Source organism: Mirounga leonina, unplaced genomic scaffold, assembly GCF_011800145.1.
Source record: "Mirounga leonina isolate KUSES-001 unplaced genomic scaffold, KU_Mleo_1.0 Mir_173, whole genome shotgun sequence".
Taxonomy (NCBI): domain Eukaryota; kingdom Metazoa; phylum Chordata; class Mammalia; order Carnivora; family Phocidae; genus Mirounga; species Mirounga leonina.
In genome coordinates, this window is record NW_023270447.1 from 80849619 (window position 1) to 80877398 (window position 27780).

The 27780-nt window shown below is 56.0% G+C and overlaps 1 protein-coding gene across 2 annotated transcripts in view; it reads right to left on the reverse strand.

Annotated features, from left to right (window-relative positions):
* Positions 1 to 27780, reverse strand: part of PAX7 (paired box 7) — a 94414-nt gene that overhangs the window by 64563 nt on the left and 2071 nt on the right. The window contains exons 2-4 of one of the 2 annotated variants that reach the window (XM_035019653.1): positions 26867 to 27102; positions 26146 to 26275; positions 25138 to 25266 (exon numbers count right to left, since the gene is read on the reverse strand). In XM_035019653.1, the coding sequence (XP_034875544.1) occupies positions 25138 to 25266; positions 26146 to 26275; positions 26867 to 27102 (495 nt within the window). Of the gene's footprint in view, positions 1 to 25137; positions 25273 to 26145; positions 26276 to 26866; positions 27103 to 27780 lie in introns of both variants that reach the window. The other variant, XM_035019652.1, reaches the window with a different exon arrangement.

A 27780-nucleotide genomic window follows, 5' to 3' on the forward strand; every position in this document is an offset into this window, starting at 1 on the left:
TATTTAATTCTGGGCTCGGGGGGGCTGGGGGTGGGGGGGATGACAAACCTTTTACTTTCTATACCCTCCTAGCATGTGACTTTCTTTTTCCCACCACAAGCGTGTCATTCTCATATAATAAAGAACCAATACAATGTTTTCGAATGTTGGAAACCAGCTTCCTTTTTTCCCTCATTCCAAGCAGAAGCCTGACCTGAAGCTGCAGCCTCTCTCACGGGTTAAGCGCATAAATGACGGCACAAATGAATGAAGGAACGAGCGAACTGCAGAAGGAACAAAGACGCAAAAGCCAGGCCTTCTTCACAAAGGTTACCTAGTGTTATCACACCACTGAGCAGCCCTTAGCGCGTCCGTCAAGGACGCGGGGCAGGGGTCACCATCCTCAGGCCCCTCTCGAAGACAAGATCACCGAAGCTCAGAGAGGAGGCGAGGCGTGACTTGGCCTGGGCCCCGGTCACAGGCTTCAGAAGTGCTCGCTGCGGGCTTTGGGAAGCCAGAGCCCCCACCCCTTCCCCCCACCCCCCAACTCGGGGTCCTCCCCAGCCTGACAGAAGCTCATGGAAGAGAAGCTGCTCCCCTGGCCCCTGAGTGCCTGCCCTGTCCCTGGCGAAGCGCCAAGCCCCTTGGGCCAGCCCCGAAGCAGACCTCTGAGGACCAGGCTGTGCTCCACCAGGGACCAAAAAATAAATAAGGCTGTTCTCTGGCTCCAGGAGGCTGGCTTCCACCCCCTTCTTGGAAACGTTCTTTGATTTTAAAACAGGCTGGAGTGTAAAACCAATAAAGCTTCCTGGGCCCATAAACAAACAGGCAGCCGCTTAACCTCCCTCCTCCCGGTGCCCTCCGCCCACCCCCTGCCACTCGAAGGCGCGGGCAGAGGGCAGGGTTGAGCGCCATTGTCCTGGGTAATTAATTGCGGTAATAAGGAGCTGCACAAAGCTTCAAAGGCCAGGCCCAGCCACGGGAGCTGGAGCCCGGGGTTCCTGTGTGGCAGCCAGAAGCCAGCCTGGGCTCCGGGCCTGCCTCTGGCACCAACACCCAAGCTCTGAAGACCTACTGTGCGCAGACACAGCACCAGGCACTCGGCTCCCACACTGTGAGTTGGGTGTCATTCACCCTGTTTTCCAGATGAGAAGACTGAGGCTCAGAATGGTTGTATCTTGCAAGAAGTGACAGAGCAGGAAAGAGCTAAGTTGACACAGTACCCAGGCCCACATGGGCTTCCAGAAGATCTGGGAGGAGAGTGGAGACAGACCGTTTCCCTTCTTCGGCCTCTGCTTCCCCATCAGGGAGATGGGGGGCTCGAGGGGGGGAAGCTGCAGGCTAATGCAGGAGACATGGACACACCATGGCAGGTTTGGGGTGGGCAAGGGTGGTGGGTGGGAACAGAGATCAGAAAGTTTCTGGAAAGATGTACAGGAAATGTGAATTTGAAGAAAGAAAGAAAAATGCATTTCCACCTCATGAGCCCCAAAGCCCGAATCTCCTACAGTGCCTAGGCCCCACCCCAAGCACCTCTAACACTGAAAACGGGGGGTGTTTTCCTGTCTGTCTCCCCAGCAAACAAGGGGGCCCCGAGGGCAGGGACGTTCCCGTGCTACCATCCACCTCAGCCCTGCGCCTGGCATTTACTGGGTTCCCAAACAGGACAGACTGTTCCCCTGACAATAGGGTCAACTCCTGAAATCCTCCCTCGACCCCTAGTCTGTGCCCCCAGCTGATCCCGTTGTTCTTGTCATCTTTCCCCTCCGGCACTGCTGAGCCCCCAAGACGCCCCAGGCTCATGGGAGTGGCTGTCACCCACGTATCTCACCAAATCCTTACAAAACCCTACTGGGGACAGCGGTTCTGGTTCCATTTTACAGGTGGGAAAACAGGGTCAGAGAGGGGAAAGCTATTCGTAGCCGAGGGGACGGCTACCGCTTCTCCCCCAACCTCTTCCATCTCCCGATGGCCCTCCTGCCCGTACCCACCCCCTCCTCGGCCATGTGCTCACAGACCCCACCTCTGGGCCCCTTCTGGTTTTTCGCTCAGGATTCCTGAGCCCAAGGAGCCCCGCTTGTTTATAGCCCTGCCTGCCCGGTTGCCTTGGCCCCAGCTCAGGTCAGCTCTCTGGGGCTAGCAGGGGCTTTTGAACGTGCTAAATACGGGTTACAGGGGTCAGGGGTCATAGCCCTTCCTTGGGGGAAGTTCGACTTGAATCATCCATGAAATAGCAACTCTTATCTGCGGGGAGGGAGGAGAGGCAGATTTCTTACATAAGGATGATACTTAAACAACTTCCCTGCCCCACCATGCCTCACTCACCTGTGCCCCACTCACCCCCCATCCCCCTGCCCTCCTTTAGTCTCTCTGGATAGATTCCGCATCTGGATTTCCCGTTTCCTTCCCTCTAACTCTGTCCTCAAGCCAGAAAAAAAATCAGGGGTCTGGGGGATGAGCAGAGTAGAAACGAAGGGAGGAATTTAGCATCTGCTGGAGGCCCACTTTGTTGTGAGCAGATCTGGATTTGGATGGTATCACTTTTGTGTCCCAGGCCCAGGGATGACTCTGCTGAAACCAGCGAACCCCCTCCGCCCTTCCCCACTGACAGGCTCCCCCAGACTCCAGCCACGGGGGACCCCCCACACCCAGACACCCAGCACAAAGTGCAGATGCCCAAAAGCCTTCTCCAGGGGAATGCCCCCAAGCACTGGGCACCCCCATGCTTTTCAAAGTCCTTCTGCAGGCCCTCTCCCTGCCCACCCGGCCTTTTCACAGAGCTGGCACAAGGCTGAGATGCCCCCACTGGATGGTGACAGATCCGAGCCTCACAGGCCACAGGACCTGTCCCAGCGTGCCAGAGAACAGAATGACCAACCACCCAGTGTGCTCAGGACTGAGGATTTCCCGGGACATGGGACTCTCAGTGCTGAAACCAGGACAGTCCCAGGCAGGCTGGGACAGCGAGTAGCCCCATGGGGGAGGGAAGACCAGGGGCCAAGGCCAGGCTCCTACCTCTGGGGCAAGAGTGGTTTTCCTTCTACCTGCTACTTGCCTGAACCCCCATCCCATCTCTTCATCCCTTTCCCCAGGGAAAAACCCACGGGGAGAATGGCTGCAAACACCCTCCCTGGCTCTGTTAAGAGGCCAGCTGTTCAGAAGGTGAAGGTAAATGATGCCGTGATCATTAGGGACACTCCCTTTTCAGGCCCCCTGGCAACCCAAATTAAGACAGGTGTGGGGTGGGGGGAGAAGGAGAAGAAGCAGGGGAAGGGGAGGTGAGGGAAGGGTTAGGCCTCGACCCCCACAGAGGCCTGGTTGTCCCTCTCCTCTCCGATGCTCATGGGTCTCAGGAAAGTTCTAGATTTAGGGAGCGCTTATTGGGCACCTACTCTGCTTACCATGTCGTGCTGGGACTGGGTAGAAAGCCCTCAAAGAACATTCTAATGTGGCACGGGGATGGAAGGAGAGAGCTAACCTCACCAGACGGTGAACCCGCAGTGCACGCACGTGCATACACACACGTGCACATGTACACACACATTCACACGTGCATGCACTTGCACATGGGTGCACGCACACTCCCCATCCCAGTTAGAGGGCACCAGGCCTTATTGGAGCCGTAGAGTCTCCTCCTCCAGCCGTGATGGGCAGGAAACGATTCTCCCAGGGACACTTCACGTCCCAGCATCCCATCAGATCACTCTCAGCCTCGCCTGCCTGGCGAGCTGGGGTCCAGGCCTCTCCAGGACAACCTCCCTCTCAGAGCACGTGGATCCTCCCTGAGCCCACCGAGCTCCAGCCAGCCGACCCACAAGCCACCATTATAACTGGGGCTAACACAGGCTTTTGGCCTCAACCCTTTCTGAACGCAGCCGCTGAAAAATGGGGGGGAGGGGGGTGGGAGGCTCCAGAGTCGGCGGGCCCGCAGTTACCCCCCAACTCAACAAGTCCTGGGAAAGGCCCGCCCCTCCCGCCTCACTGTTCTATCCTAACTTGCAGGAAGTAACACCCACCTTGCTGTAAATGCACACATAAGGTCCTCCTCCAGCCCCAGGCCACAGGGAGTGTTCCGTTAGGGTGCTTCTTACTACGGGGACAGACACGGCAAGAGCCAGAGGCTTGAGAACCCCATTCTCTGCTCTTCTCCAGAAACACCCACCCTGGGGTCCCTCAAAGACACAGCAGGCTGCTCTTGCAACATATGGCTGGAGGGCTGCTGGCTGGGCGAGGAGGCGGGCAGGGCTGGGGAGGAGGGGCAGGTGGGGGCAGGGGAGAGGCGAGGAAGGGTGTATTTAGGAAAAAAGAAAAACCCACACAAAACCGACAGAATTCCAGCCGATTATTCCTCCCGCTGCAGATGTACATTAATGCAGGGGGAGTGGGGGACGGAGCTTCGGGCCGGGAAAAGAGAAACAGCTCGAAGTTCCTTTTAACAAGCCCTTGTCTGGCTTGATCTTGTCACTCTAAAGAGGGCCATTGAGAGGTATTCATGCGTCGGCCCTGGGGGGACAAAAGGGCCCAGTATATATACTGACTGCTCAGTTGCCTGTGGGCCTGGGGGCTTTTGTCTAACCTTCCCTTAATAAACTTTTGGGAAGAGTTCATCAATCCACTTCAATAGCTGATGTTCTCATTTTCAGAGAGAGAAGAAAAGTAGCAGAAGGCCGGCGTGGTTTTTTTTTTTTTTTTTTTTTTAAGGAGGCATTCTCAATAAGAAGGTGAATGGGGGAGAGAAAGGGAGAAAGCCTGTAGACACCCCACTTTAAAGGCAAAAAGAACACATCGCAATGACAGCCACAAATCCTAAATGGGAGCCCAGACAAAACCGCTATTCATCGGGGCCCTGGAGCCGGCCTCGGGCCTCGGGTCTCTGGGCCCGCCGGAGCCCGGTCCCCTTGGCCGAGGTGGGGAAGGCTCAGTTTGCAGCTGTAGGGAGCCGAGAGAGAAGGAATTTCTTCGAAGCAAAGTGTGTATTAGAACCAGCAGCAGGCAGGAGCCCGCCCTCCAGCTTCTTTCTTACATCTGCGGTCACCTGGTTGCCTTCCCATTGGGCAGTTTTTAAAAACCGGAGGTGTTTTTCTTCACTGAGGGCAGGGTGGGCGCAGTTTTTCCTTCTGCTTCTAAGGCCACGGGGACCTGTGCTCTCAGGTGGGGTGGGGCTGGCATCCCTGGCCTCTCCTGGAAGCGGATATCCGCCCCCCAGCTTTGCTTTGGGTTGTAGGAAAGTGCCCCCCGTGGTCCTCACCAAAGGAGCGAGCTCTAGACATGTGCCCCTCATTCCCACTGCATGGTAAGGTATGGGAAAGCGGGTGGAATGGGGGGGTAAGGGACAAAGAAGGAAGGGGATCGCTCACATTCCTACAGTGCCAGACACCACGCTGGCTCCCGCTCTGTCTGTGCTAAGTCCCTTCTCAGCACAAGCCCATGTTCTGACACACATTCTGCTCATCTTCCTTGGGGAAACTGAGCCTCAGAGAAATGAATCCCGATCCAGGGTTCCGAAGCAGGAAGCGGAGGTCCAGACTCGAATCTTATCAACTCCAAATTTCCAAGTTCCCAACTAAGCTGTCCCTTACATCTGAAACGATTATTTTTTTTTAATATTTTTTATTTATTTATTTGAGAGAGAGAGAGAAAGAGAGAGAGAGAGAGAACTCGAGCAGGGGGAGGGGCAGAGGAAGAAGCAGACTCCCCGCTGAGCAGGGAGCCGGATGGGGGGCTCGATCCCAGGACCCTGGCATCATGACCTGAGCCAGAGGCAGCTGCTTAATGGACTGAGCCACCCAGGTGCCCCCATCTGAAGCTATTAGTAATAATAATAGCTAAAAATATTACTACTACCACCAACAGTAATCGCTACCAGTGGCCATGTTCTTAGAATGTGCCAGGCATTGTTATGAGCGCTTTCCCAGCAACCCAATGAGGCAGGTCCTATTAAAATCCCCATATTACAGATGGGGAGACTGAGGCATAGAGGATACGGGACTGGCCCACGTCAGACAGGCAGGAAGGCAAAGGCAGATTCCAACTGGAGTCTGACTCTGGAACCGTGCCTCAACCCCCACACTGTTCCACCTTTGATGAAAGGCACATGCAGGAGGAAGGAATCGGGACTTCTGCCCCAGCCAAGCCTCAGAGGTGGGTCTCCCAGGGCCTGGTTCAGCTTTGCAGTGCATGCTCCCAGACACACACACACACACACACACACACACCCTCTGCAAGTCTCCCCAGTGGCTCTAGTTCAATGTTTTACAGGCCTAATGAGTGTTGACAAGTTTAATGAGTTTGTTTTAAAGAGGGGAGGGGGAACCTGGTCAATTTGAGATTTCCGAGTCAAATGAATTAGTGGAGACCGCCAGACTTCAGCTGACAGGTCTGGAAACCCTCCCGCCGACAGCAGCCTTGGGCCACGGACCCTGGCTCCCCTCAATGGGAGCCGGGCCCCACGCCAGACACCGGGAGGGCTCCGGGGGCCTCTGAGCGGCCCTCGGGTGCCTGGGCCCCAGCCGAAGTCCATCTCCTCATCCTGCAGCCCCCTTCCCTGCCAGTCCACCCCTGGTGGGCCCCCCTTCTGCTGGACTCTCCTCCCCCACTGGGTCCCCAATGAGAAATTTGATTCAAACCCAGTTTGGCACTTGTTTGCATATTGATTGCGTGGTAATTAAGTGGCTTCATCTGCGGAGGGGACGCGCCACCTGCATTTCTAAGCTTCCCAGGCCTGGGCTGGGACGGGCCGCAGCCCTTGTTTCTGACCGTGGAAACTGGGATCCAGGGAGACCAGCTTCTGGCCGCTGGAAGGGAGTATGTTGCCTTTGTCTAAAATAGTATTTATTTTTTGCAGAGAGATGAACTGGGAAGGAGCTTGCAGAAACCTGACCGGGTCCCGATGAAATAACAGAGTCAAAATGAAATCATAAACATTATGCCAAAAATAAAGGGATACATATGCGCTGTGGCCTAGGAGCGATGTCACCGTGGCATGATAGGCACGTTCAAACCAAGATTAGCTCTCCCCTGACTGACCCCTCCTAAGCCACCCAGGGGCTGACATGAGTCCTGGACCCAAAGCAGAAAGGAGAGGCCTGGTTCTAATGCCTTCCGCCTCTTTCTCTAGTCCTGATCTTGGGAACTCTGAGCCCCAGTTGCCTGATCTGTAAAATGGGATTAGCAAGACCCGTGATATTCGCAGGACTGTGGGGCTTCCGGGGGGGATGTGCCCCTCACATGGTACGTCCTCCACGGTCCTGAGGTTGCTTCCCAGAGCTGCATCCCTGCTGCAGGTGAGTATGATCTCTTCATCTCTAATTCTTGCAGCCTTGCCAGGAACCCACCCAATGTTGTTTGGTTTTTCCTCCTCTGCTAGCCTGGGTAGCCCGTGAAGTTCTCAGGTGCTGTCTCCCTCACCACTCACCAGGAGGAAGTGGGTGAGTGGAGATTCAGGAAGGAAAACGGTGTTGCATCCCTGTGCCTGGGTTTTATTTATTTTGTTGTGTTTTGTGGTCCGCGTTCAGAACAGAGTTGGAGGTGACACATCTCGGGCTGGGTCATGGGGTCTGGGTGAGATTCCAGCCACCGCCTTCCCTGCTTCTCTCTCTCTCATGTGCTTCTTTATTGGCTATTTCTCCCTGGGAGGGGGCACCCCCTCCTTTAAGCTTCCCCTAACCTCTGGTCCAGTGCAGAGGCATTTTGTGAGAAGCTTTCTTTCCAGCGAGAATTTCTTTACAGACTCTGTTTTCCTTTTCCAGCTGGGAGCACAGAGCTGTGCTCCGTGGGGGCGGAGGGGGGGGTCACTCCGAGTCAAGTGGGCAGACCCTGTGAACCGTCTCTCCGGACCGGGCTGTTGTGGCTCTCTGGCTACTTCTTCACTTCCTAGATCTCACCATTGTTCAGGGCTGTAGCCAGCTGCAGTGTTAATCTTTGACGTATTTGCAATCCCAAGAAAGAAAGGCCTGCGTGCAACAGGGCTGGGCTGGGGGCCCGGGGAAGAGGCAGAGGAGGGGGACATGCATGCGACCGAACGTACATACATCCCCCAGGCTCTCCCTGGCATTTAAACCTTTTGTTGTCACTTAAACCTTTCCTGGGGAGCCAGGGAAAGAGGCTGGACTCGGAAGGCAGCCCGCCCTGGTTTCCCTTCCTGGCTCAGCCACTTACTGGCCGGCGACTTCTGGCGGACCACTTGACTTGACTTCCCTAAGCCTCAGTATCCTATCTACAGAATAGGGCAGATGCATTTAGAGCAGAGGCAAACGCACTGCCCCGCACCCTTGAGGAACTGATGCAGCCCCAGGAGTATACACACTCCTTATTCTCCAGTGACAGCCCTGGGACCATCCACCCCATTGCACCAAAGGATGCACACCCCTATCTACACAACCACACACCCCTGAACACGTTCATACCCAGCTGTCACGCTTCATGTCACAAGAACCTACCCACACACACCAACAGACGAAGACAGACCCCCTCCCCTCCCCCGCCCCAGTCTACCCAATCTAACCAGGACCCGCTCTCTCCCTTCCTGACTTCCAAAATACGGTCCATCAGCAGCCGTGCATACACAGGACAGTTGCAACAACAAAATGCACACAAGAAGGAACACTTCCTCAACAGAGTACCAGCGTCTACCTTCCAACACACTCCCAAGGCCAACTGGGATTTCTCCGTTCATAATCCCAAACGCAAGTCATGCATGTGCGGAGGGCACTCCTGCAAGAAGATGCGTCAGCAAGCCTTCCTGTTGCATTTTCGGTTAATGACAAGCCCTTTGCTCCAGAGATAGGGAAGCCACTTCCCAGGAACACAGGACTCTGTGGATCAGAGGAGGGAGGGCATCCCAAAGTCAGGTCCCTGCCAAAGAGCTGGTGTGTCACAGCCGGAAGAGTTTGCAGCACCCGCCTTGCAAGGTCTGATTCTGCTGCTTGGATGTGTGGCTCTGGGGCCTGAGCAAACCTCTCTGAATTCTGCTAGTTGGGATACTAGATCCCTGTGGGGCAGGGCTGGCGGGTGGTGGTCAGGTGACAGGAAGTGAATAGAGCACCTGGCAAGCCTCCTGACCTGTAGCAGGAGGTGGGCACGTTGAGAATTCAGGCTTCCAATGAGACGTACCTGCCCGTCTGTGCCCAGAGGGCCTAGGCACCTCCTCGTGCCTCGGTTTCTGTATCTATAAATGGGTATCTTAATAAATCCCTCCTTTAAGGTACCCTTGGGAGGATTTCATGGATTCACGAAAGTGCTTAACCCAATGCTTGGCACACCGTCAGCTGCCACGGGGCTATGCTCCTGAGTAATAGATGTTCAATAAACGGCTGCCGCTTTCCTACTACCCTGGTCTCAGATCAAATATCACCTCCTTGGGGAGGGCTCTGTGATAACCCATCATTTCCCCAGGCGACCACTTTCCATTGTAACTCTGCGTTGATTCTCCCAATCCCTGTCCACCTTCTGAATGTATTCCCCGATTTGTGAACCTGCTCATGCTCGTTGCCTCCCCGCCTCCAGGGCATCAGCTCTGGGAGGCCAGGGCCTTGTGCATTTCGAGGCTGCACTTCCAGCCCCTACAACTATGTGCCTGGCACGTAGTAGGTGCTCCGTACATTGTTGCTGTGGGAAGAAAATGGTAGTTCTAGTTCCACCTTCCCAGGGCAATAGGGAGGGGGGAGGGGAAGAAAGATGGTGGAAGCTGCAGGTGGAGGGGGCCGCCCTTCTCCTCCCATGCCCTGTCCTCCCTGCACACACGCCTCCCCCCCTTGGGAATGTGATTCCCAGCTGTTGGCCCAGCCTTTCCACTGTGGGCCTGGAATTCTCTTGCTGCCTCCCGCCAAGAGCCAAGAGGCCGGTGAGCCTTGATGGGTTTACCTGGGTGTTAATCCCCCAACAATCCCCCCCTGGCCTGACCAGACCGTCAGCCTCTATTCTTGTTCTGGGTCTAATTAAGTGCCTGAAATGCCACTTCCCCTTTGGAGGTGAGGCAGGTAAAGCCTAGCCTGCTGCTTTGAAGCAGGGGAGGCCCGGAAGCCCAGGCAGGTGCACAAGGGGAAGGAGGAGGGGAGAGGCGCTGAGGGGCTGTGGGGAGGAGCGGGGAGGCGTGGAGGGGGTGGGGGGAGTGAAAGCTTCTGCTGCCCCTCCTTAGAGAGGACAAACAGCTGCAAATCTCCTACCTCGAGGTGCTTAACCTTTTGGGGACCCTGAGCCCTAGAGGCCCAGGGAAACTAAGGATCCCAGGGGAAATGCACATGTACCTACACGTACCTACAACTGGGATTCAATTCTAGGGTCTCATGCTCATCCCCGAAGCCACTAGAGTCCCCAGCATAAGTTGCTATGATGCCAGTTTATTTTAAGTATCCATGTCTATATCTAGATGCAGAGCTGGATGCGTAGATGCAGATACAGATCTGGATCCATGAATCCAGACGGCGATACTCCCAAACTCAACAAGATCATCTCTGCGGAAGGAGAAAGATTTTCCATTTTTATTTTGTTGGCTTTTTAAATAATTTGAAATATTACAAGTATATATGACCTCGGTCATAAATCTTTATGGAAAAATATGCATATGTATCTTAGAGCCCCTGATAAAACCATCTGCGTTTGATTTGGGAAATTTTTACCTTAGAAGCCTGTACGGATCCTCTGTTCCATACCCGCTGCTTTCAGAGCTTTCACCTCGTTTTGATCATGCACTCCCTAGGTGCCAGCCCCCTTCTCTGTGTCTCAACTCCTGTGTTCCTTCTGTGGTTTGTATCCCCGTGGGATGGGTGGAAACACCAAGGCTCAGAGAGGTGAGCAGCGGGCCTGGGGGACCCGCAGTGGGGAGGCTCCGCTGGGTCCTGCTGATTATGAGTCCAGCGCGATTTGCATCGCCCACTGCTCCCTTCGGATGTAAGGGCTGCGCCCAGAGCTGAGATGAAAGGGAGTGTCTGGGAGGCCGTGCCCGTGGTGTGGGCAGAAGTCCGGCACAGCAGGACAGGCAGGGGTCTTGCCCTGACAGCCCCCTTGTTCCTGGCATGGTGCCCTTGCTGGTCAGACCCTCAGTAGGGGCAGGCGACAATAATAAAAGTGAGGGACCCAGGGACTTCGGAAGAATGGTCCATTCATGGTGCCTGGATGAGCAGTCTGGAGACCGGGTCCCCGCTCTGACTCTGTTCCCGATTTGCTGTGCAACAAGGAACAAGTTTCTTCCCCTCTCTGGCCCTCAGTTTCTCCATCTGTAAAATGGATGTTGCAGTGGACCAGTGACTCTTAACTGGGGTGGCCATCAGATGGACCAGGGCAGCTCACCCCAAAAAACACTCCTCTCCCATGTCCCAAATCAAGAAAGTGCCCATGTGTGTGCACGCTTTGCAAAAGCACCAGGATGACTCTGGGACACACCATTTGCCATTCTTGCTCACGGATCTTTCCATCTCCTATACTCTGCATTGAATCCTCCTTCCCGGACCATGCCAGGATGGTACCACCGGTACCCCCAGTGAAGCACAGAGAGCGTAACGGCCCTCCCTGGTCACAGAGCAAGCTGAGCAAGGACTCAAAACGTAGACCCCAGCGTCTGGAGACCAGCCATGCCTGTTCTCCTGAAGAGACCTCCTAGCCAGGAGAGAAAGTTCCCTAATGCAGGGAAGAGAAGAGGAAGGGAATCATTTGTCACCAGATAAGCAATATCAGCTTATCTCTGAAGACCAATAACCACAGCCCTGGGGCTCTGATTCCAGGCATAAACAGAGCTTCTCTGGCCCTCCCCCTCCTCCAGGGCAGCCTCCTTTGGAGGTAGTCCCTGCTCCTCCTGGACAAAGCCCCTCCTCGCCTCACCAGAGTTCCCTCTGTCCATGGGGAACACGCTGGGTTTTGACTTCCTCCTGGAGCTCCAGTGCAAACATGCCCAGAGGGTCAGAGCTCCAAGGGTCCGCCTGCTACATCTCCCCAGAAGCTCCAGCTCAGAAAGCCAAGGCTCCGTGGAACTCACTTTGAAAACCACTAGACCGATTGTGCCTTGCAGACAAAAAGCCCCAGTATGGCCGCAGGTCCTTTTCCTCTGGGCTTTATTTTTCCTTGCTCTTCCCTGGAAGAGGACTCTTCCCAGGAAGGTGGCCAAGTCTGTGACTTCTGTCAAGTCTCAAGATCCCAGCAGGTGCTCATGGGTGCTGGGAGTGTGGGTGGTTGTGGGGGGTGCTGGCTGGAGCCACAGGATCTAGGGTTCCTGAAGAATGGGGGCAGGTGTTGGTGGCTGCAACTGTCCCGATGGGACAGGAAGAGCAGCCGGACTTGTGCCCTCCAGGCCTCTGAAGGTAAAGGTCTCGGGGTCCTACAGACACTATTAGGAGAAAACCCGCCTCTCCCTACTTCCTTGAGCAAATCTCTCTGAGCCTCAGTTTCCCCCTCTCTGAAATGGAACTAAAAAAAAAAAAAAAAAGCAGGCATCACATTAAGCACACAGGGTGACAGGCGGCGGGGATGGACACAGCCCAGACTTCCCATGCCCTCACCCCGTACCTCCTGAGCTCCTGGGAGCAAGACTTCAACTGCCAGCGAACCAGAGTTACCTTTCTGTCCTCTGGGCTCACTCATGCCACACTCTCTGGACCTCAGCTTTTCCGTCTGTAAAATGGCCAGATGAGCTCTAAGGCCTGTTCAACTCTGCCTCACCCTTTGGGATCTTGGCCTGGAGTCCTCTAATTCCGGGGTCAGGCTAGCTGTTCTAGGAGCCAGCCACAGGCTCAGCACCCCAAGGTATCTGGTAAGGGGAGTCTTGGAACAGTGCCTCCTCCCTCTCAGGCAGGGGCGATCTCTCCTCGCCATCTCTCCACCCATCCTCTACTCTCCACCTCCTCTGTACCTTTCTCCTACTCCCCTTGCGGGACTAAGCTCCTAGCTGGCCTCCCCACACCCTCCAGTCCCTTCTCTGCTCAATCCATCACTCTCCTGCTGAAGTCTCTTCCTTGGCTCCCCACCGCACTTGGAACAAGTCCTAACTTCTTAACTCAGCCTGGAGATGCCCACCACTTGGGCTCTAGGGGTATGACCTCCCAGGGCAGCAGCCTGCAGGAAGCCAGGCTTAAGAGACCGTTGTGGAATGAACGGATGAAGAGCCAAGATGACTTCAAAGCACGTCCAAGTCTTTCCAGCCAGTGCCTAGACCTAACCCTTATTCCAAGGGAACGGCGAGTTCCTATCCTTGGAGCTGCTGTCCCTGGGGAGTGGATACGACGGGAGGACTGTGTCCCATACCCTCCCCAGCCTCCTCTACACCTGGAGGTTTCTGCCATCGCCTTCAATCACCAAATAGGGCTCACCCTGACTGTCCCCACCCTGTTCACCAAAGCTGGGAGGGGACAGAACTCATTGAGGGGGAATGACTCCACATATCTACCAGTGTCCGTTGGGTCCCAAGAACTGGCTCTGTTTGTTTCTGCCTTCTTCCCCTGGCCTTCTGTTGAATGAGGAGCTGCCCGCAGGGCCCACTTACTTCTTTTAGATCAGGAGGGACACCATTCATTTGCGCCTGGCTCAGCACCTGCCCCCACCCCACCCCAGCCCAAATGTGGTGATTACTTATAGATTTACAGCCCCTTATTATTTCTCAAGTCACAGGGGAGTGGCCTTGGAGAGGAGGAGATAGAAGGGATTGGGGAATACTATTTACCCAGCCTCCTAATTTGCCCTACAGTTTATGTAATTCTATCACCGACTTTTCCCCAGGAACTTTGCAGGTATCATGGGTGGGTAGCTTTTGTGGGAGCACTGAGGCTCCAGGGGCACCTCATTCAAAGTCGCCCAGATATTTCAGGCTGGGGAGGGGGCTCCTCTTTCTCCTTCATCTCCCTCCTCTCCAGCAGCCCTAACTCAAGCACCATTCAGAGAGCATCTCAGAGGAGTGGCCTCTGCCCACCAGATGCCCTCATCACAGACCCGCAGGTGGCCACACTGGACCCAGCTCCCCAGGTTCACAGAGGAAGAAGGGAGCCTCTGAGAGCCAGAGCCTCGTGCCCAAGCCACCGCCACGCTGCTCAGCGACAGATACACCAGACTCACCGGCCGTGACTTTCTCCTCCCCCCCACCCCGCCGAAAGCCACCGAATCCCTCTCCGGCGGGCCCAGCTCCTCCGCCCGGCACCCCGCTCCTCCGCGGGCCGCCAGCCCGGGACAGCTGACCCAGCAGAAGCCCAGGGACGAAGCCCTCCGCCGCCAGCTTCCCTCGCCCGCAGCTTGGGTTTTGTTGTGGGGTTCTGTGCGTCCTGTTTTGTTCAGGTCTCCCCGCCCCTTCCCGCGCGGGGCCGGCCCCTCCCCCCTGCCCGGCGCCCCCGTCCCCCTCCCCCGGGGCTCCCAGCGTGCCCGCTCTTGACTTCATCCACTAAGTCAATAGCCCGGGCGCAGGCGGCCCGCTCCCCCCGCTCCCCCCGCCCCGCGCCGCCCCCGGTTTTCTTCTTGGGATAATGGGGGCTCTTTGTGGCCTAATCAGCCTCCTGAGGGGCCGGGAGGCCGGGAGCGCTTCCCCCGCGGCCGTCGGTGAAAATGAAAGCGGGATTAGGCCGGGGCCTCAGCCCACACCATAGTAAAGCGCCACCAGGCATTCGCCCCTTCAAAGCCCCTTTCGGGGTTTGGTTACTTTATTTCTAAAGTTGTTTGTATTTCTAAAGTGGCCATTGAGGCGCGAGCGGGACTGCGCGGGGCGGGGCGGGGGGGGTGCGGCCGGGGGAGGAGAAACTCCTGGAGCCTCCCTCTCCCCCTCCTGGGACCCGCTGACCAGTTTCCAAGGAGCCTTCCCCGCCCTTACTTCCTCCGGCCTCAGGACGTGGGGAGGGGCTGTTATCCCCACTAATCAGACGGGGAAACTGAGGCTCGGGGCCCTGGAAGTCACTGAGGCGGGCTCCGCGGCAGAAGAGGAGTTCCCAGCGTTCAAACCTACCCCGCAGCCAAAAGGGGGAAAGGTGTTTTTGTTTGTTTGCTTGTTTGCTTGTTTTTAGCAAGGGGGGCGGAGACGCTTTTACAGCGCTAATCGCCCTTGGCGCAAAGCTCTGAGCGCACCAGCTACACTTCGTCCTGTCACCTGTATAGGCCATCGAAGGGAAAGTCCCTACCTGAGCACAATTCGACTCGCGACAGAGGAAAGTTGTCCATCCCTCATTTATTAAAGAAAGTTCCAGAGCCTCTTTAATTAGGGTTCACTCCCAGCACCTCCAATCAATCCCAGAAATGCCAGCACCATAATTCAGAATCTTACCCCATCACTAAATATGGGAGAGGGCGGGAATTTGCTGGCAGCTGGAGGGACCATAATAGAGGAAGGGGTATAGACTGGGGCGGAGGGGACAAAAAGCGGTAGAAGAAAGAGGGGCATCTCCTAGCTGCGCCCTTTCTCACACACACATACATTGGAATTTCTTTCTATAGGACTTTTGATTCTCCGAAGAGTGCGAATCTGAGCTCAAGAAGTCCAGGTAAGGAGAAAAAATTGCAAGGATGAGGAGCAAGGGGGTGGGGGGGATGGACGGGGGTGGAGGGGTTCATGCAAAGTCGGGCTGGAAAGTTCCAGGTTCCTCCATTCTGCCTCTGCACCAACAGTGGGAGTTGGTTCTGTGGTTACAAGAGAGTGCAGGAGAAAGAAGCTCTTCTGCAGCCTTCCACTGGGGATGACAGAGTCCTAGAAGGTTCCCTGGAACTCCCCCTGACTCCTACCAACCCCAAAGTTGCTGCTCTGCAGGCGAACTCTGAATCTGATTTTTGTGCAGCCCAGATAAATCCGGTGCAGACTATAGGACAGGTACGTTTCCAGGGAACCGAAGGGCTTGATCCCACACAATCTCCACACAGAGGTATACACAACACACCACCCAAACACAGGACACCCCACAAAACTTCCCCAAATGTTGCCTTCTTTCCACCTTCCCCAGTCGCCTAGAGACCCACAACTGTAATTCGAACCAGGAGTGGACCCTCTCCACCTGTTACCCCACGGAGACTGGCAACGGAAAGGCAGCTACCCCCTCAAATGGGGCTCCTCTGGGTCTCGGTCCCATGGAAAAGACCCCAGAAAAGTTCAGGGTGGAGTTTTCCAAGCTACTTCTTGGGCTGACGCCCCACCCCTTTTTCTGTCCGGTCCCAGGGTCTGTTTGATCTTTTTGCGGCGGCAGACAAAGAGCACAGTAAAGGGGAGAGGCTCCGGAGCCCAGCGGCCGGCCTCTCCTACCTACTCCTCTCAGCTCGAACCCAGGGCGCTCCCAGGCCCTGTCAGATGCCGGTGACTCCTGAAGCCAGGTTGGGGGCTGCCTGCCATATCCGGCTCTGGCCCCAGACACATCCTGTTGTTGCACGCACACGTACACCCGCCCATGCACGCGCGCGCACACACACACACACACGCACAGGCAACACTCACAAACACCAAAACATACAGGCAGCCTGGCAAGGGGGCAGGCACACACAGAGACCCAGGTAAACACGCCCAGAGACACACGCACTGAGGCAGGTCTGTTCATCGTAGGCTTGTTTATTTTCTGTCTCAACCACCTGGCTCAAAACTCTGTGAAGGCCGGGACCTTCCTGATGTCTCAGGTACTCCTGGGCACTTAACGCAATGTCTGGCACGTAGTAGGTGCTCAACAAAATTTCACAGACTGAAGAAATTCACCCTTTGAAACAAATTGCAATTTCTTTTTCTTTCTTTCTGCCTTTTTTTTTGTGGGACAGACAAAAGGGGAACACAGCATTTGTGCTCATTTCATCCTCAGAAAGGAGGCTTCCAACAAATGAATGGCGGGGGGTGGGCTCTGCTGCCTCTGTTTTGGAAAGGGGAGGAAGCAGCAAGGGCCAGATGGAGGGCAGGCTTTCAGCCTCAAACTCTACCCTCCTCCCTCCCCCCAATTCTATCTCCTCATCCTGAGCTCCTGGGCTCCCGCTCTGGGGATGAGCTGCTCCCCCGAGAATATTGGAGTCACCAGGAAACTTGCAGATTCGAGGTTCCTAAGGGGGTGTGGCCTCTAGAGGCCCAGAGGCCCCTTTATACTGTAGGCAAAATTCTGAATGTATGGACTTGTATGATTGGCCAGTTTTTTTTTTTTTTTCATTTTATCCAATTCTCCAAGGGGTCTGGGCTCCCCCAAAAGGACAAGAAGCTTTGACTCAGTCCAGTTCTCGGGCTTTCATGGGAGAAAACTGAGACCCAGAGAAATTGAGCAAGTTGTCCAAGATGACATTGCTCATGAGCTGGGGGCAGGATCGACACTTCCCGGGCCCACCACGTGCACTCTGCCCCTGCCAACTCCTCCTGCCTAGCGCAGCTGGCTTCAGAGGGAGACAGGGCACGTCTCAGGAGGAGGGAATGAGGCGCGCAGCCGCTGGGAACCCGTGGGTATGAACTGGGCCCAGAGCAGCACGAAGCCGTCAGCTCTCCAGGGTTGCAACCTCGCCTTTACTCACCCTCCATTCTGCAGCGTGGGAAGCCAGGGAGCGCGGCGGTGGCGGGCCTGCGCGCCACCCCTTCCCAAAGCGGGGGCTAAAACTCCGAAGGCAGCGAGCCTCCCCCTCCTCCGGCAACGAGACCCCGACAGGCCTGTTTATTTAGTAGCGCTCTGAATGAGGGTTCCCCTCCCTCCCCCCTCCTTGTTCCTAGTCCCGACTGGGCCCGGCTCTCGGGGCCGGGCCCTTCCCAGCGCTCTGGCTCGGAGCGCGGAGCTCAAGCCCCCACCTCGGGGTCGGCCTCCCTCCCGCTCCGCCGGCCCCACTCGCTCGCCTCTAATTAAGCGGCGGGATCGCAGCGAGCCGCCGGGCCGCGCTGTAATATGATGAACTGCCTTTGTGCCAGTGTCACCGAAAGCGCTTCTGATAAGGGGAAGCCGCCGAGGATCAAAAGGACGACAGCCGCTAGCCCGCCTCCCGCCGCCGCCCGGCTTTGCGCGCTCGCCCTCTCCGCCCGCGCTCTCCCGCGGGCTGGCTCCAGGTCCCGCGGTTTCTCCTGATCTGCCTGTCCCAGGCCAGCCTCCCGGTGACTCTGCGTCCTTTTGTCTTTCTCCCTGCTGCTCTGCGCCCCTCTCGGTCCCTCTGCATTTCTCAACGTCCCGGAACGCTCCAGGCAGGTTCTCTTAGGGCCGCGCTCCGACTTTCTCACTCTAATTTTCCAGCGCACAGCGTTCTCCCTCTCTCCCCTCTGTTGCTGTTCTCCTCCTTTCTGACTCTCTCTCGTGCCACCTCTGTGGCTCTGTGTCTCCCTGGTCTCTGCCGTCCCTCTCTTGCTCTCGCCCTGGGCTCAGGCCCAACGCCCAGCCAGGGCCCCGGCGACCAAATCTTGGACCATTAGCTGACCCGCAGTCTCAGGGAAACCAGAGGGATCCTTCCTCAGCAAGCTTGCAGTGCTCTGCGGCTCCTCGAAACCCACCCTCACTCAGCTGCCCACCAGAGGGCCAAGCACGAGCGCCCCAGGTGCCCTGGAATGCCCCTGGGGCCTCCTCCTCGAAGCATGACTTGGGGTGCACACTCCTCCCCTCATCCCTCCCGAAGCTGCAGTGCGGGGAAGCCTTTCTTCTCCCCCGGGGCTGAAGTTCCAAGTGCAGCCGACCCCCCCTTTGGCGTCCCCTTCCCTACACCCCTTCCTTTGGCCCCCACCTCCCCTTTGCCCTCGACCCTTTCTCTTCCTCCTCCAGGCCCCTCCCCTTCGCAGGCTCCTGGTCCCCTCTGTGCTCTCTTTCTGGACCCCTTCCCTGCCTGGCCTCTGCCTACCCTGCCTCACCGCTCCCTTCCCCCCACCCCCACCCCACTCTGTTTGAAGTTTTTGGAGAGATCTATCTACTAATGGCGAAGTTTCCCCCTTAGGTCACCGTTCTGCCTTGATTCGATTTGGGAAGGCAAGTTCCCTCCCTCCCCCTGCCCGACCCCAGCCGGGGCCAATCGCTCCAGAGCAGGTCAGAAAGCGCTGACCCCACTTCCACCTTTTCCTCTTTCAGCCAGAGTTGGGGGGAGGGGGGAAAAGAAGGAAGGCGTAGGACAGCAAAAACTGAGGGGGGCAACCCAACCTTCCAATCCCCTCTTATCCCCATCCCCAACTGGGTTTCCTAATTACCTCATTAGTCTGGGGTGGGAGAGGGGGAAGAGCTATTTTTCTGGAATTCCTGGAATGTGCCCCCCCATCTTAGTCATGGCCTTCAAGGCCCCAAAACCCCAGAAGCATCTCCCCTTTGGGGTTTCTCTTCTGTACTCCTAACAGTAGGAAGGCTTCCCCTCACCAGGCACTTCTGGGTCTCTTCTGTGGGTGTGAGTTCTGTCTGGCTTTAGGTGAGCTCTCGGGCCAGAGCCAGGGGGCCTTATACATTTCAGGTTTCTGTAGGTGCCCATTAGGAACCAAGCCCTCATCAGCTTGCCCATGATGGCAAACGGGAACTCCAAAGAGGCAACCTGGAAGGAAATCTCACTTGCCCTCTCTTCCTATATAAAAATAGATGTGTTTTTATATAATATTATTTATATAAAATGTAGTGTGACAACTCTCATTTTCAGAAAGACATTCTTTAAAAAAAAAAAAAAAAAGGCCCAAATAATCACCGTACTGCTTTAAGTCTACTGTTATATGTGCTTTTAAATCCTTCCATGTAAATTCCACTGAAAAATTTGGAAAGCTGTGAAAGGGGAGGGGGTGGCGGGGGTGGGGGGAGGTTAATCCGGGTTTAACGCCGAGATGCCGTCTTAGGACCAGGGTTAGCCTGATTGCCTTATCTCTTCCCAACATTTGAGACGCCCATATTTCACCCAGCCAAATAGCTCCAAGAGCAGCGCAGATGGCTGCCGTGGTCGCGCCTCAGGAAAATGTGTTATTAATATCTAAATAACTTCCCAATACTGTCTGGTAAATCTCCCCTCCACCATTCCAAATGATGAATTCGTTTGAAGTCTTCCCCCAGCCTCATCTTTTCAATGTCCCTCTCTCTCTCTCTCTCTCTCCTCTCTTCTTAGCCAGGCTTATTTCAAACTGGTAAATATCTAATTCCTTTCACCGCTGTGCCGAGCACACGAGTCTTTTAGGTACAAACGCCTCCAAACAGCCGGTGTGTGGAGGTGCGTGCCCGGAGGTGAACATAAAACCCGCACGCCTTCGCGGCGGGGGACCTCACCCCGTTTAGAAACGCGTTTGGGAGGCTGGGGCTGCGCGGGAACCTCAATCTGGGAGCCCAGCCCTTCCCCTGCAGGTCCTGGGGACCCTCTCCCAGTTCCCCGTGGAGTCCCAAAGGCACCCCCCCAACACGCATCTCTTCCGTGGCTCCTGCCCGCCCCCACCGCACCCCCAGCCCTCCAAAGGCTTCCCTCGATCTCTGGGGCGGATAATTACCCTCCGCTCGCCTGTTCTCCCTTGTTTCAAGTTTGTTTGCTAAATGTCTTCTATTAGATTATGTTCGTTCATTCCCCCTCCAACCTTATCTCCTTCTGTCTCTACTCTCCTTGCCCGTCACACTCGATTTAGGCACGAGTTTATCTGGCAAACAGTTTGCCGACTTTGTTTATTTACCGCGGGTTCCGGGGCTGTGGCGAGTGAGCCAGCGAGCGCCAGTGTTTGCCTTTGTAATACTTATCTCATTGTTGTTCTTCGTTAGTCTCAGCTCCCTCCTTCCCCTCTCTCTTCTTCGGTTGGGGGGATGGAGGGAAGAAAGGGGGAGTCTTGTCGGCCCAGTGTGGGCTCGCCCCCTCTCTGCTCACCCCATCCCCCCACTGCCCGGGCGCGGCAGAGCCCTCGTCCCCCCTCCCTCTCTCCCTCTGGTCTCACTGAATATCCACCACTGAGCGCAGCCTAAAGCCGGGGAATTGCCTGACACCCTCCCATCTTCCTCCGAGCCCCCATTATGCGAAGCTGATCCCACTCTGAACAGCCTCAAATCCCGCCTGGACTCTGTTTGATTAGATTGCCAACCCGGGGTAATCCTTTGATTTGGTGGAGTGTCAATTACCTTTCTCTAAACACACATTTACAGAGGAGGGAACTTGTTGGTTTAAATCAATGCAGATTGTTTCTTGATAAATGGACTATCTCCGTCCCCTCCCTCGCTCCCTCTTCCCAGGCCCCTCTCCCTCTACGCCTCCTCCCCTTCCCTCTGCCGATCTCGCCTATCCGGTAAACAATGCCCCTTCCAGGTGTGAAGCCGGGGGGAAAAAAAAAAACGGTGTGGGCTGAGGGGAGCTGTGCCCCCCTTCCCCTATTCATGCGCTCCCCCGGAGCCTAATTAAATTTGGCAGGTCCTTGTACACACAATCAAAACAGCTTCCTCCAGTGTAGCAAACGACCGAAAACCGCATTAGCAGCTAGCGGCGCTGCCAAATTAAATTGTTTCCCACCTCCTTTTACAAGTGTCTAAAACCGACACTTCGGGCTCTCCCCTCCTTTCCGAGCCTTCTCGGTCATCTCCCACTCCACACCTGTAAGTTTGCTGCTTTAAAAATAAATTAAGGAAAAATGCACAGAAACACAGATCTGCCTCACACACACCACCTTCGGCCCCCACCCCAGATGGTCTTTCATACCCGGGAAGTCGGCAAATTCTTGGATGGACTTTGACAATGGCACTTCTCCCCATAGAGGAAATGCACGCTCTTCTTCTTTTAAATCTTGTGACCCTCCCCCCCTTATTTCATATTAATTGTGACCTCTCTGGGCGTTGTACCCTAGAGACCCAGATGGAGCCCCATGTCTGATCTGGTCAGTTTCAGCCTAAGTTTGTACATTGTCAGATGCATGAGGCTTTGGTGTTCTTATTATTTATTGCCGTTGTTATTGCCTTTTTAAAATTATTATTATTTCTTCACACTGACTCCCTTAGCTCCCGCAGAGAAATGGCTTGACTTTTTGCAAACCCCTATCAAATTCCCCACCAGAGTCTCCCTGGGCTCAAGCTAGGAAAATCTTTTTCTTTCCCATCCGTCCTCAAATCCTTTCCCGGTTGGGTCTCCGGTCTGTCCCCCCTGATTCTCCGAGAAGGGGTGAGGAGAAGAGAGTCCAAGTGGATGAGGGCAAGGAACTGTCCATTTCCCTCTCCAGGTGAGCAGAGCATGGCTGGAACCCCTATCCGCTGTGGTCTGAAATTCTCACAACCAACAATCCTAATAACTCAGTCTTAACAAGGATAAGAGCAAAAAAAAAAAAAAAAATATGAACAGCCTCATGAATATCAGCCCAAGGGGAGCAGGAGTGAGCTGTTCAGAGATGAAAGTGCACAGAAATAAAAGCTCAATTTAATCTGCTTTAAAGCCCTTCAACTTAACGTTTGTGCTTCAAACTCTGAGAGCGAGGACTGATTGCGGATAAATAGTTTCTTACCATGCCTGGGAGCTCTAACACCCTTCTGCAACACAGTTTCCTATTCAGCAGCCCCAGTTTTCATTACCAGCTCTAATAAGTCTTAACATTATTAAATGCCAAGCGGACGATAGGGAAAAACGGACTCAGGGAGGGATCTCTCTTTAGCGCTTAAAGAGGAGAGCTCTTAAACCCCTTCTTGGAAGGCTCCCCGCCATGAGAGGGGCAACCCCCGGAGAAAGCATTCGTCAAGAGCAAGAAACCAAAACAAAGTTTGTGGGTGTGCACCCCTCCCCCTGCTCTGCCCTTTGAGGCATCTCTGCCTCTCCCCACCTGGTCGACTTGGGTGGAGGTTAGGAGGTCTTTTCACTTTTAACTTGGCCGTGAAACTGATGGCTGGGGCCTGGGAGAGAGAGGAGAGGTTCCAGCTGGGTGGTTCACTGGGATGCCTGCCTACTGACCCAGGTACTCAGGGGGCCGATATGTTTTGTCCCCAGAGGGACAGACAACCCTCCCTCATCCCCACTGTCATTCTGCCCATTCCCACCCACGTACAGTCACCCTGCACTTCCACGCAGAACCCCACTTGCACAGAATACGACCCACGGCACAATGATCCAAAGGCACCCGGACAAACAGCCACCCAGAGAGTCCATTCCAGCTCACGGTCCCAGCGTCCGACGTGCCCACTGTCACTCAAAACCTGCCGGGCTCTCTGGATACCAGACCCACGGATTCCATTTCGTTTCTGCAGCTCCTCTCCAGACTCAGCTCCTGTGCTCTCTGCCTCCCCATCTGGAACCTCCAGGCTCCTCCTAAACCCTTGGAGATTTGGAGCTTCCTGGTTCTGCTGCAGGGAAATCCTCTCTCCAGCGAAGCTGCCTGTGAGCCAGTTTCGTAAGCCCTAACCCGCGCCAGAAGCACCCGAACTTCCTGGAGCCAAAGGGATCCCCAAAGCACAGGCTTTCTATCCCTTTCCTCTCCTTTCCTTCTTTCTCAGAAAAGACTTTTGCTTCCTCGCAGACTGAGCTGGACAAACCCCCGCCACACACACACACACACACACGCATACGCACACGCACGCACGCACACACACCCCCCCCCTAAAGTCTCTCCAAATAAAACCAAACCTCCTTCTGCCTCTCCCCGGTACTTCTCAGAAACGGTGTCTGCTGTGTGGTATTTCTCCAGGAAAGATCATTTCAAGTTCAATGTGCCCCACCCCACAAAAAAGAAGTCCAACCAAGTCCCTTTCGGATACAAACTGAAGTCAGAGTGGGTCCCCCCGCAGGGGTCCCAGGGCTCTGGGCTGCCTCCGCCAAGCCTGGGGCTCCTCAGCAGCACAGGGGCACTTCTCACTGCAGACCCGAGGCTCCGAGGCCGGCCCGGCACAGCGGGGTGCCAGGCACAGCTCGCTTGCTTTCATCCCTCGCCCTTTTGTCCCTGGCGGGACAGGGCTCCACTTGGGGCCCTGAATGTCAGTAGCCCGCCCCTTCCCCAGCTCTAGGCTGCTCTCTCAAAGGGGCTGCCCCTGCCCCTCCTCCCACCTTCCCCCTCAACCAGGCCTGTGGGGGCTGGGCCTTCCTGGGTGTTGTCTTTGGAAGCGGGCTTTGTCTGTGAAGTTCATCTTCAAGGTTGGGAGAGACTACTGACAACTGGCGAGAGAGACCTGGGCGAGGAGTTCACGGGAGGCAAGGAGAGGGGTACCCTGAGACACCTCTGGAAAGAAATTCAAGCCACATGTGCTCTTTACAAGTTTCCAGGTTTGGGGAACTCCCCCACTTTTTTCCAAAGCGACTGCTTTGCAGGTTTGCATGACCACTGTCTTTCCTGTCTGCCGTCTGCCTCCCGGCATGCCCGTTTGTGAGCTCGCTTCTTTTCCCCAGCCAGTCTTTGTGACTCTGGGCCTTCTGTTTCTGTTTCTCACCCTCCCTCCCTCACTTAAGGCACGCGTACCAAGTCTCAAAGAGAACTTCAAGGGGAGGAGATAATGAGGAAGACTTTCCCTTCTCCCGAAACTTCCCCTGCCAATAAATACAAGCACACTCCCCTTCCCCGGGTGTGCAGGCGCTTGGAAGATAAACGCCTTCCCTAGCAGACCGGAGAAAAAGCCGGGCGCAAGGCTCAGACTCCAGCCGGCGGGGCAGCGGCGCTGCAAGGGGGGGAGAGGGTGGGTGCAGTCGGAAGCTTCCTCCCCGCCTGAGATCCTCCGATCCTGGGCGTTGGGGAACTTGGTCTCAACAACTGGCCCCGCCAGAGACAAGCGTCTGACTGGTGCACCCATCTGCACCCACCCGCCACGCTCTCGGTTCAGACCCTGGCAACACGGGGCTGAGGGTTAGGCGGCGGGCCTCGCTAATTTTTATTGATTGCAGCGGTCAGTCAACTGTCAGGCAGGGTTTCAAGGGACCGTTTAGAGAGCGTGTGCGGGTCTGGTTAACAAATTCATTTAGGGAGCCGCAGGCCGGCTCCTCCTTCCTCGCCCCCCGCCCCCTTGTCCAAGCGTCCTATAAATAATAGATCCACACCGGGACTGGGACTAAGCGCCAAAACGCGGGCCCCGCAGGGCGCACGCCCCGGAGTGCCCGGCCAGGCCTTGCGCGCGGGGTCTTGCGCTCAGCGGCGCGCAGTGCACCAACCTGCAGCCGGCTCCCCGGGGACGCCAAGGCCGTCTGCCCCCCGGCTCCGCGCTCTGCCCTAGTCCGGGGCGCACTGAGGGGGCGCCCTCCGCAAACCCCGAGGGACTCCAGGCTCCCCCCGGGGCTGCGAGTCCGCCCGCTAAAGTGCTGTCGCTAGCCTTGGGCGGCGGAAGCCAACCACTGGCCCGCACCCTCGCACGTGGGGATGCGGGGTTCGGCGGTGGAGGCCCCCCCTCGGAGGTTCCCTACCTTTGTCGCCCAGGATGCCGTCGATGCTGTGCTTGGCTTTCTTCTCGCCGTCGTCCTCCTTCTTGTCCGCTTCATCCTCCTCCTCTTTCTTCCCGAACTTGATTCTGAGCACGCGGCTAATCGAACTCACTAAACCTCAGAAATTCAAAGGCAAAAGAGCAAGTATAAGTTGTTGGGGCATTGGAGCCGGGCGACCTGGGCCCCCAGGAGAAAGCGACGCAGTCCGTCCTGCAACACACTGCAAGGGGATTCACACCCACTGACAACCCCCCCCCCCCCATTTAAGCGTTTACATCCAAGTACAGTCGCTGGCTAGGGAAGCTGACTCCCCTGGGACACTCTCACGGTGGCATTCCTATACTCCTCCTTGCACACACTTGTGCCTGACACGGTCACATCCCCTAGATACATTCACACCCACACCCACACCCACTTCCCCAGGACCTTGCCAGAGGCCCTCCAGCCGCTGTGGCTGCCACCTCTACACCCAGGTGTGTGTCCCCTCGCTGCGGGTGGAGGCCTCCATATTTGGGAGGCACTGCTGGCTGGTGGCACTGACAGAACAGAAAGAGTGACTTGGGGAAAGGGGTCCAGGGAGCCCATGGAGATCAACCCTCCTAGGACGGACCCATCTCTCTAGGCCACTTCTCTGAGAAAGAAAGCCTCCAGGGAGCTCCTGTTACCACCCAGCCTTACAGGATAACTTTTTGCTCCGTTTGTGCCTCCTTCTGTCCCTCCTTCCTTCCCTCCTTCCTCCTCTCTTTCTTCTTTCTCCTCTCTCTCTCTTTCCTAATTTTCTCTCTTTTCTTTGCTCCTTCTGTCCGTCCATCTTCCTTTCGGTTTTGATTCCCTCCTTTGCCCTAACTCTTCATTCCTGCTCCCCTTCCTCACAACTCTCCTTGGAGTTCCCCATCATTCATCACCTTCCATCCTGTCCTGTCCCGCCTTCAGCCCCGTTCAGCCGGCACCGGGCCAGACTGTGCTTGGCCGGCTCAGCTGCCTTCTCACCTGAGGGCACGGTGCTGCGGTCACAGTGTCCGTCCTTCAGCAGCCTGTCTCGGATCTCCCAGCTGAACATGCCTGGGTTTTCCCTCTTGTACTCCTCGATCTTTTTCTCCACATCCGGAGTCGCCACCTGCTTCAGAGGTGGAGGTGGGAGAGCAGGAGTGGAAAGATGGGGTTGGGGGAGGGAGACACTTTTAATATCAAACTCCCAAGAGCCCCAGGCCAGGCTGGTGGCTCTGGTTCCCATGTCCCTCCCCCTTCCCCCCTTCTGAGACTGGCTTTACCCTTTCACAAAACCTGTGCCTGGCTCCAAGGAAGGCAGCCAGGTGCATAGGGTAGTCATAGGTAATAAGAGAGAACCTAATTAGGACCCTTGGGATCCCCCCCGCCACCGCCCCACTCACTATTTCAGGCAAGACTGAGGGGGGAGATTTCCCTTAGTCTGGGATGATGCTGGGGGTCGGGGCAGATGTAGGGGCAGCCCAGGGATGACTCATTGGCCTCAAAGTCCTGGGCAACCTGGAACCTCCGTTATCTTATCCCCTAGAAATCCTAATAATGAGAGGGACATCTGGGGGTGAGGACACCCTCTTCCTGTACTTTCCATAGGAAGCATTTGGACACCCCAGTGGTGTTGGATGACACAAGGTAGTGAGAGGGGCCACAACCAGGGTCCCCCAACCGTGGGAAGGCCGGCTGCCAGCTCTGCAGCAAAGACACTCACTCTGGGCTTGCTGCCGCCGATGGCCCCAGGCCGGATGGATCCAGTCTCCTGGTAGCGGCAGAGAATCTTGGAGACGCAGCCGTGGGACACACGCAGCTGACGGGAGATGACACAGGGCCGGATGCCATGGTGGGCCATCTCCACGATCTTGTGGCGGATGTGGTTAGGCAGGGGTCGCCCGTTGATGAAGACCCCACCAAGCTGATTGACCCGGCCTTGGCCAAGTGGTGTGGACACTGGAGGAGGGAGGGGAGACCAGGAAGGAGAGAGGCACAGGGTGAGGATGGGGAGGAGACAGCGAGCACACCCCTTGACTCCAGTTTTGTTGGAGCCCAAGAGCCCTGACAGAGGGACTGTGAGTTCCCCACATTTGGAGGTGCGGCAGTTCAGAGGTCAGGAAAAAACTGTCAGAAAGCTGAGAGAGGGTCCTGGAAGGATGGAGAGAAAAGTCACAGCTGGCTGCTACAGTCCCCCAGATGCCGTGTGCCCCCATTCCTGCCACACTATGGGGAATGAGGACACACTGGAGAGGGATCTGATGCTTCTGAGAACGGGGAGGGAGAGGGCAGAGCCAAGAGGCTGATGGAGTCTCATCTCCGGAGTCTGTGGGACCAGGGGCTCAGTCCCCCAGGATGCAGTTTGGGCCACAGGTCTGCCTGTCTCTTCGGGAGGCCAATTGCAGGCGAGATGTGGCCCCTCTCTCTGCTCAGTTCCATGCCCTAAGTGGTCAAGACTGATCCATTTTGGGGGGAGCCAGAAGAGGCTGGTTAATTACCAGTATTTACAGCCCTGGCCTGGGCAGCAGATCTGTCCTACTTATAATTGAACAGCCGAGGGACTGGTGACACGAAGCTGTTGGTCACTGCCTCTGGGGTCACCTGGCTGTCCCTTGAGGGACTCTCCTTGCTTCCAAC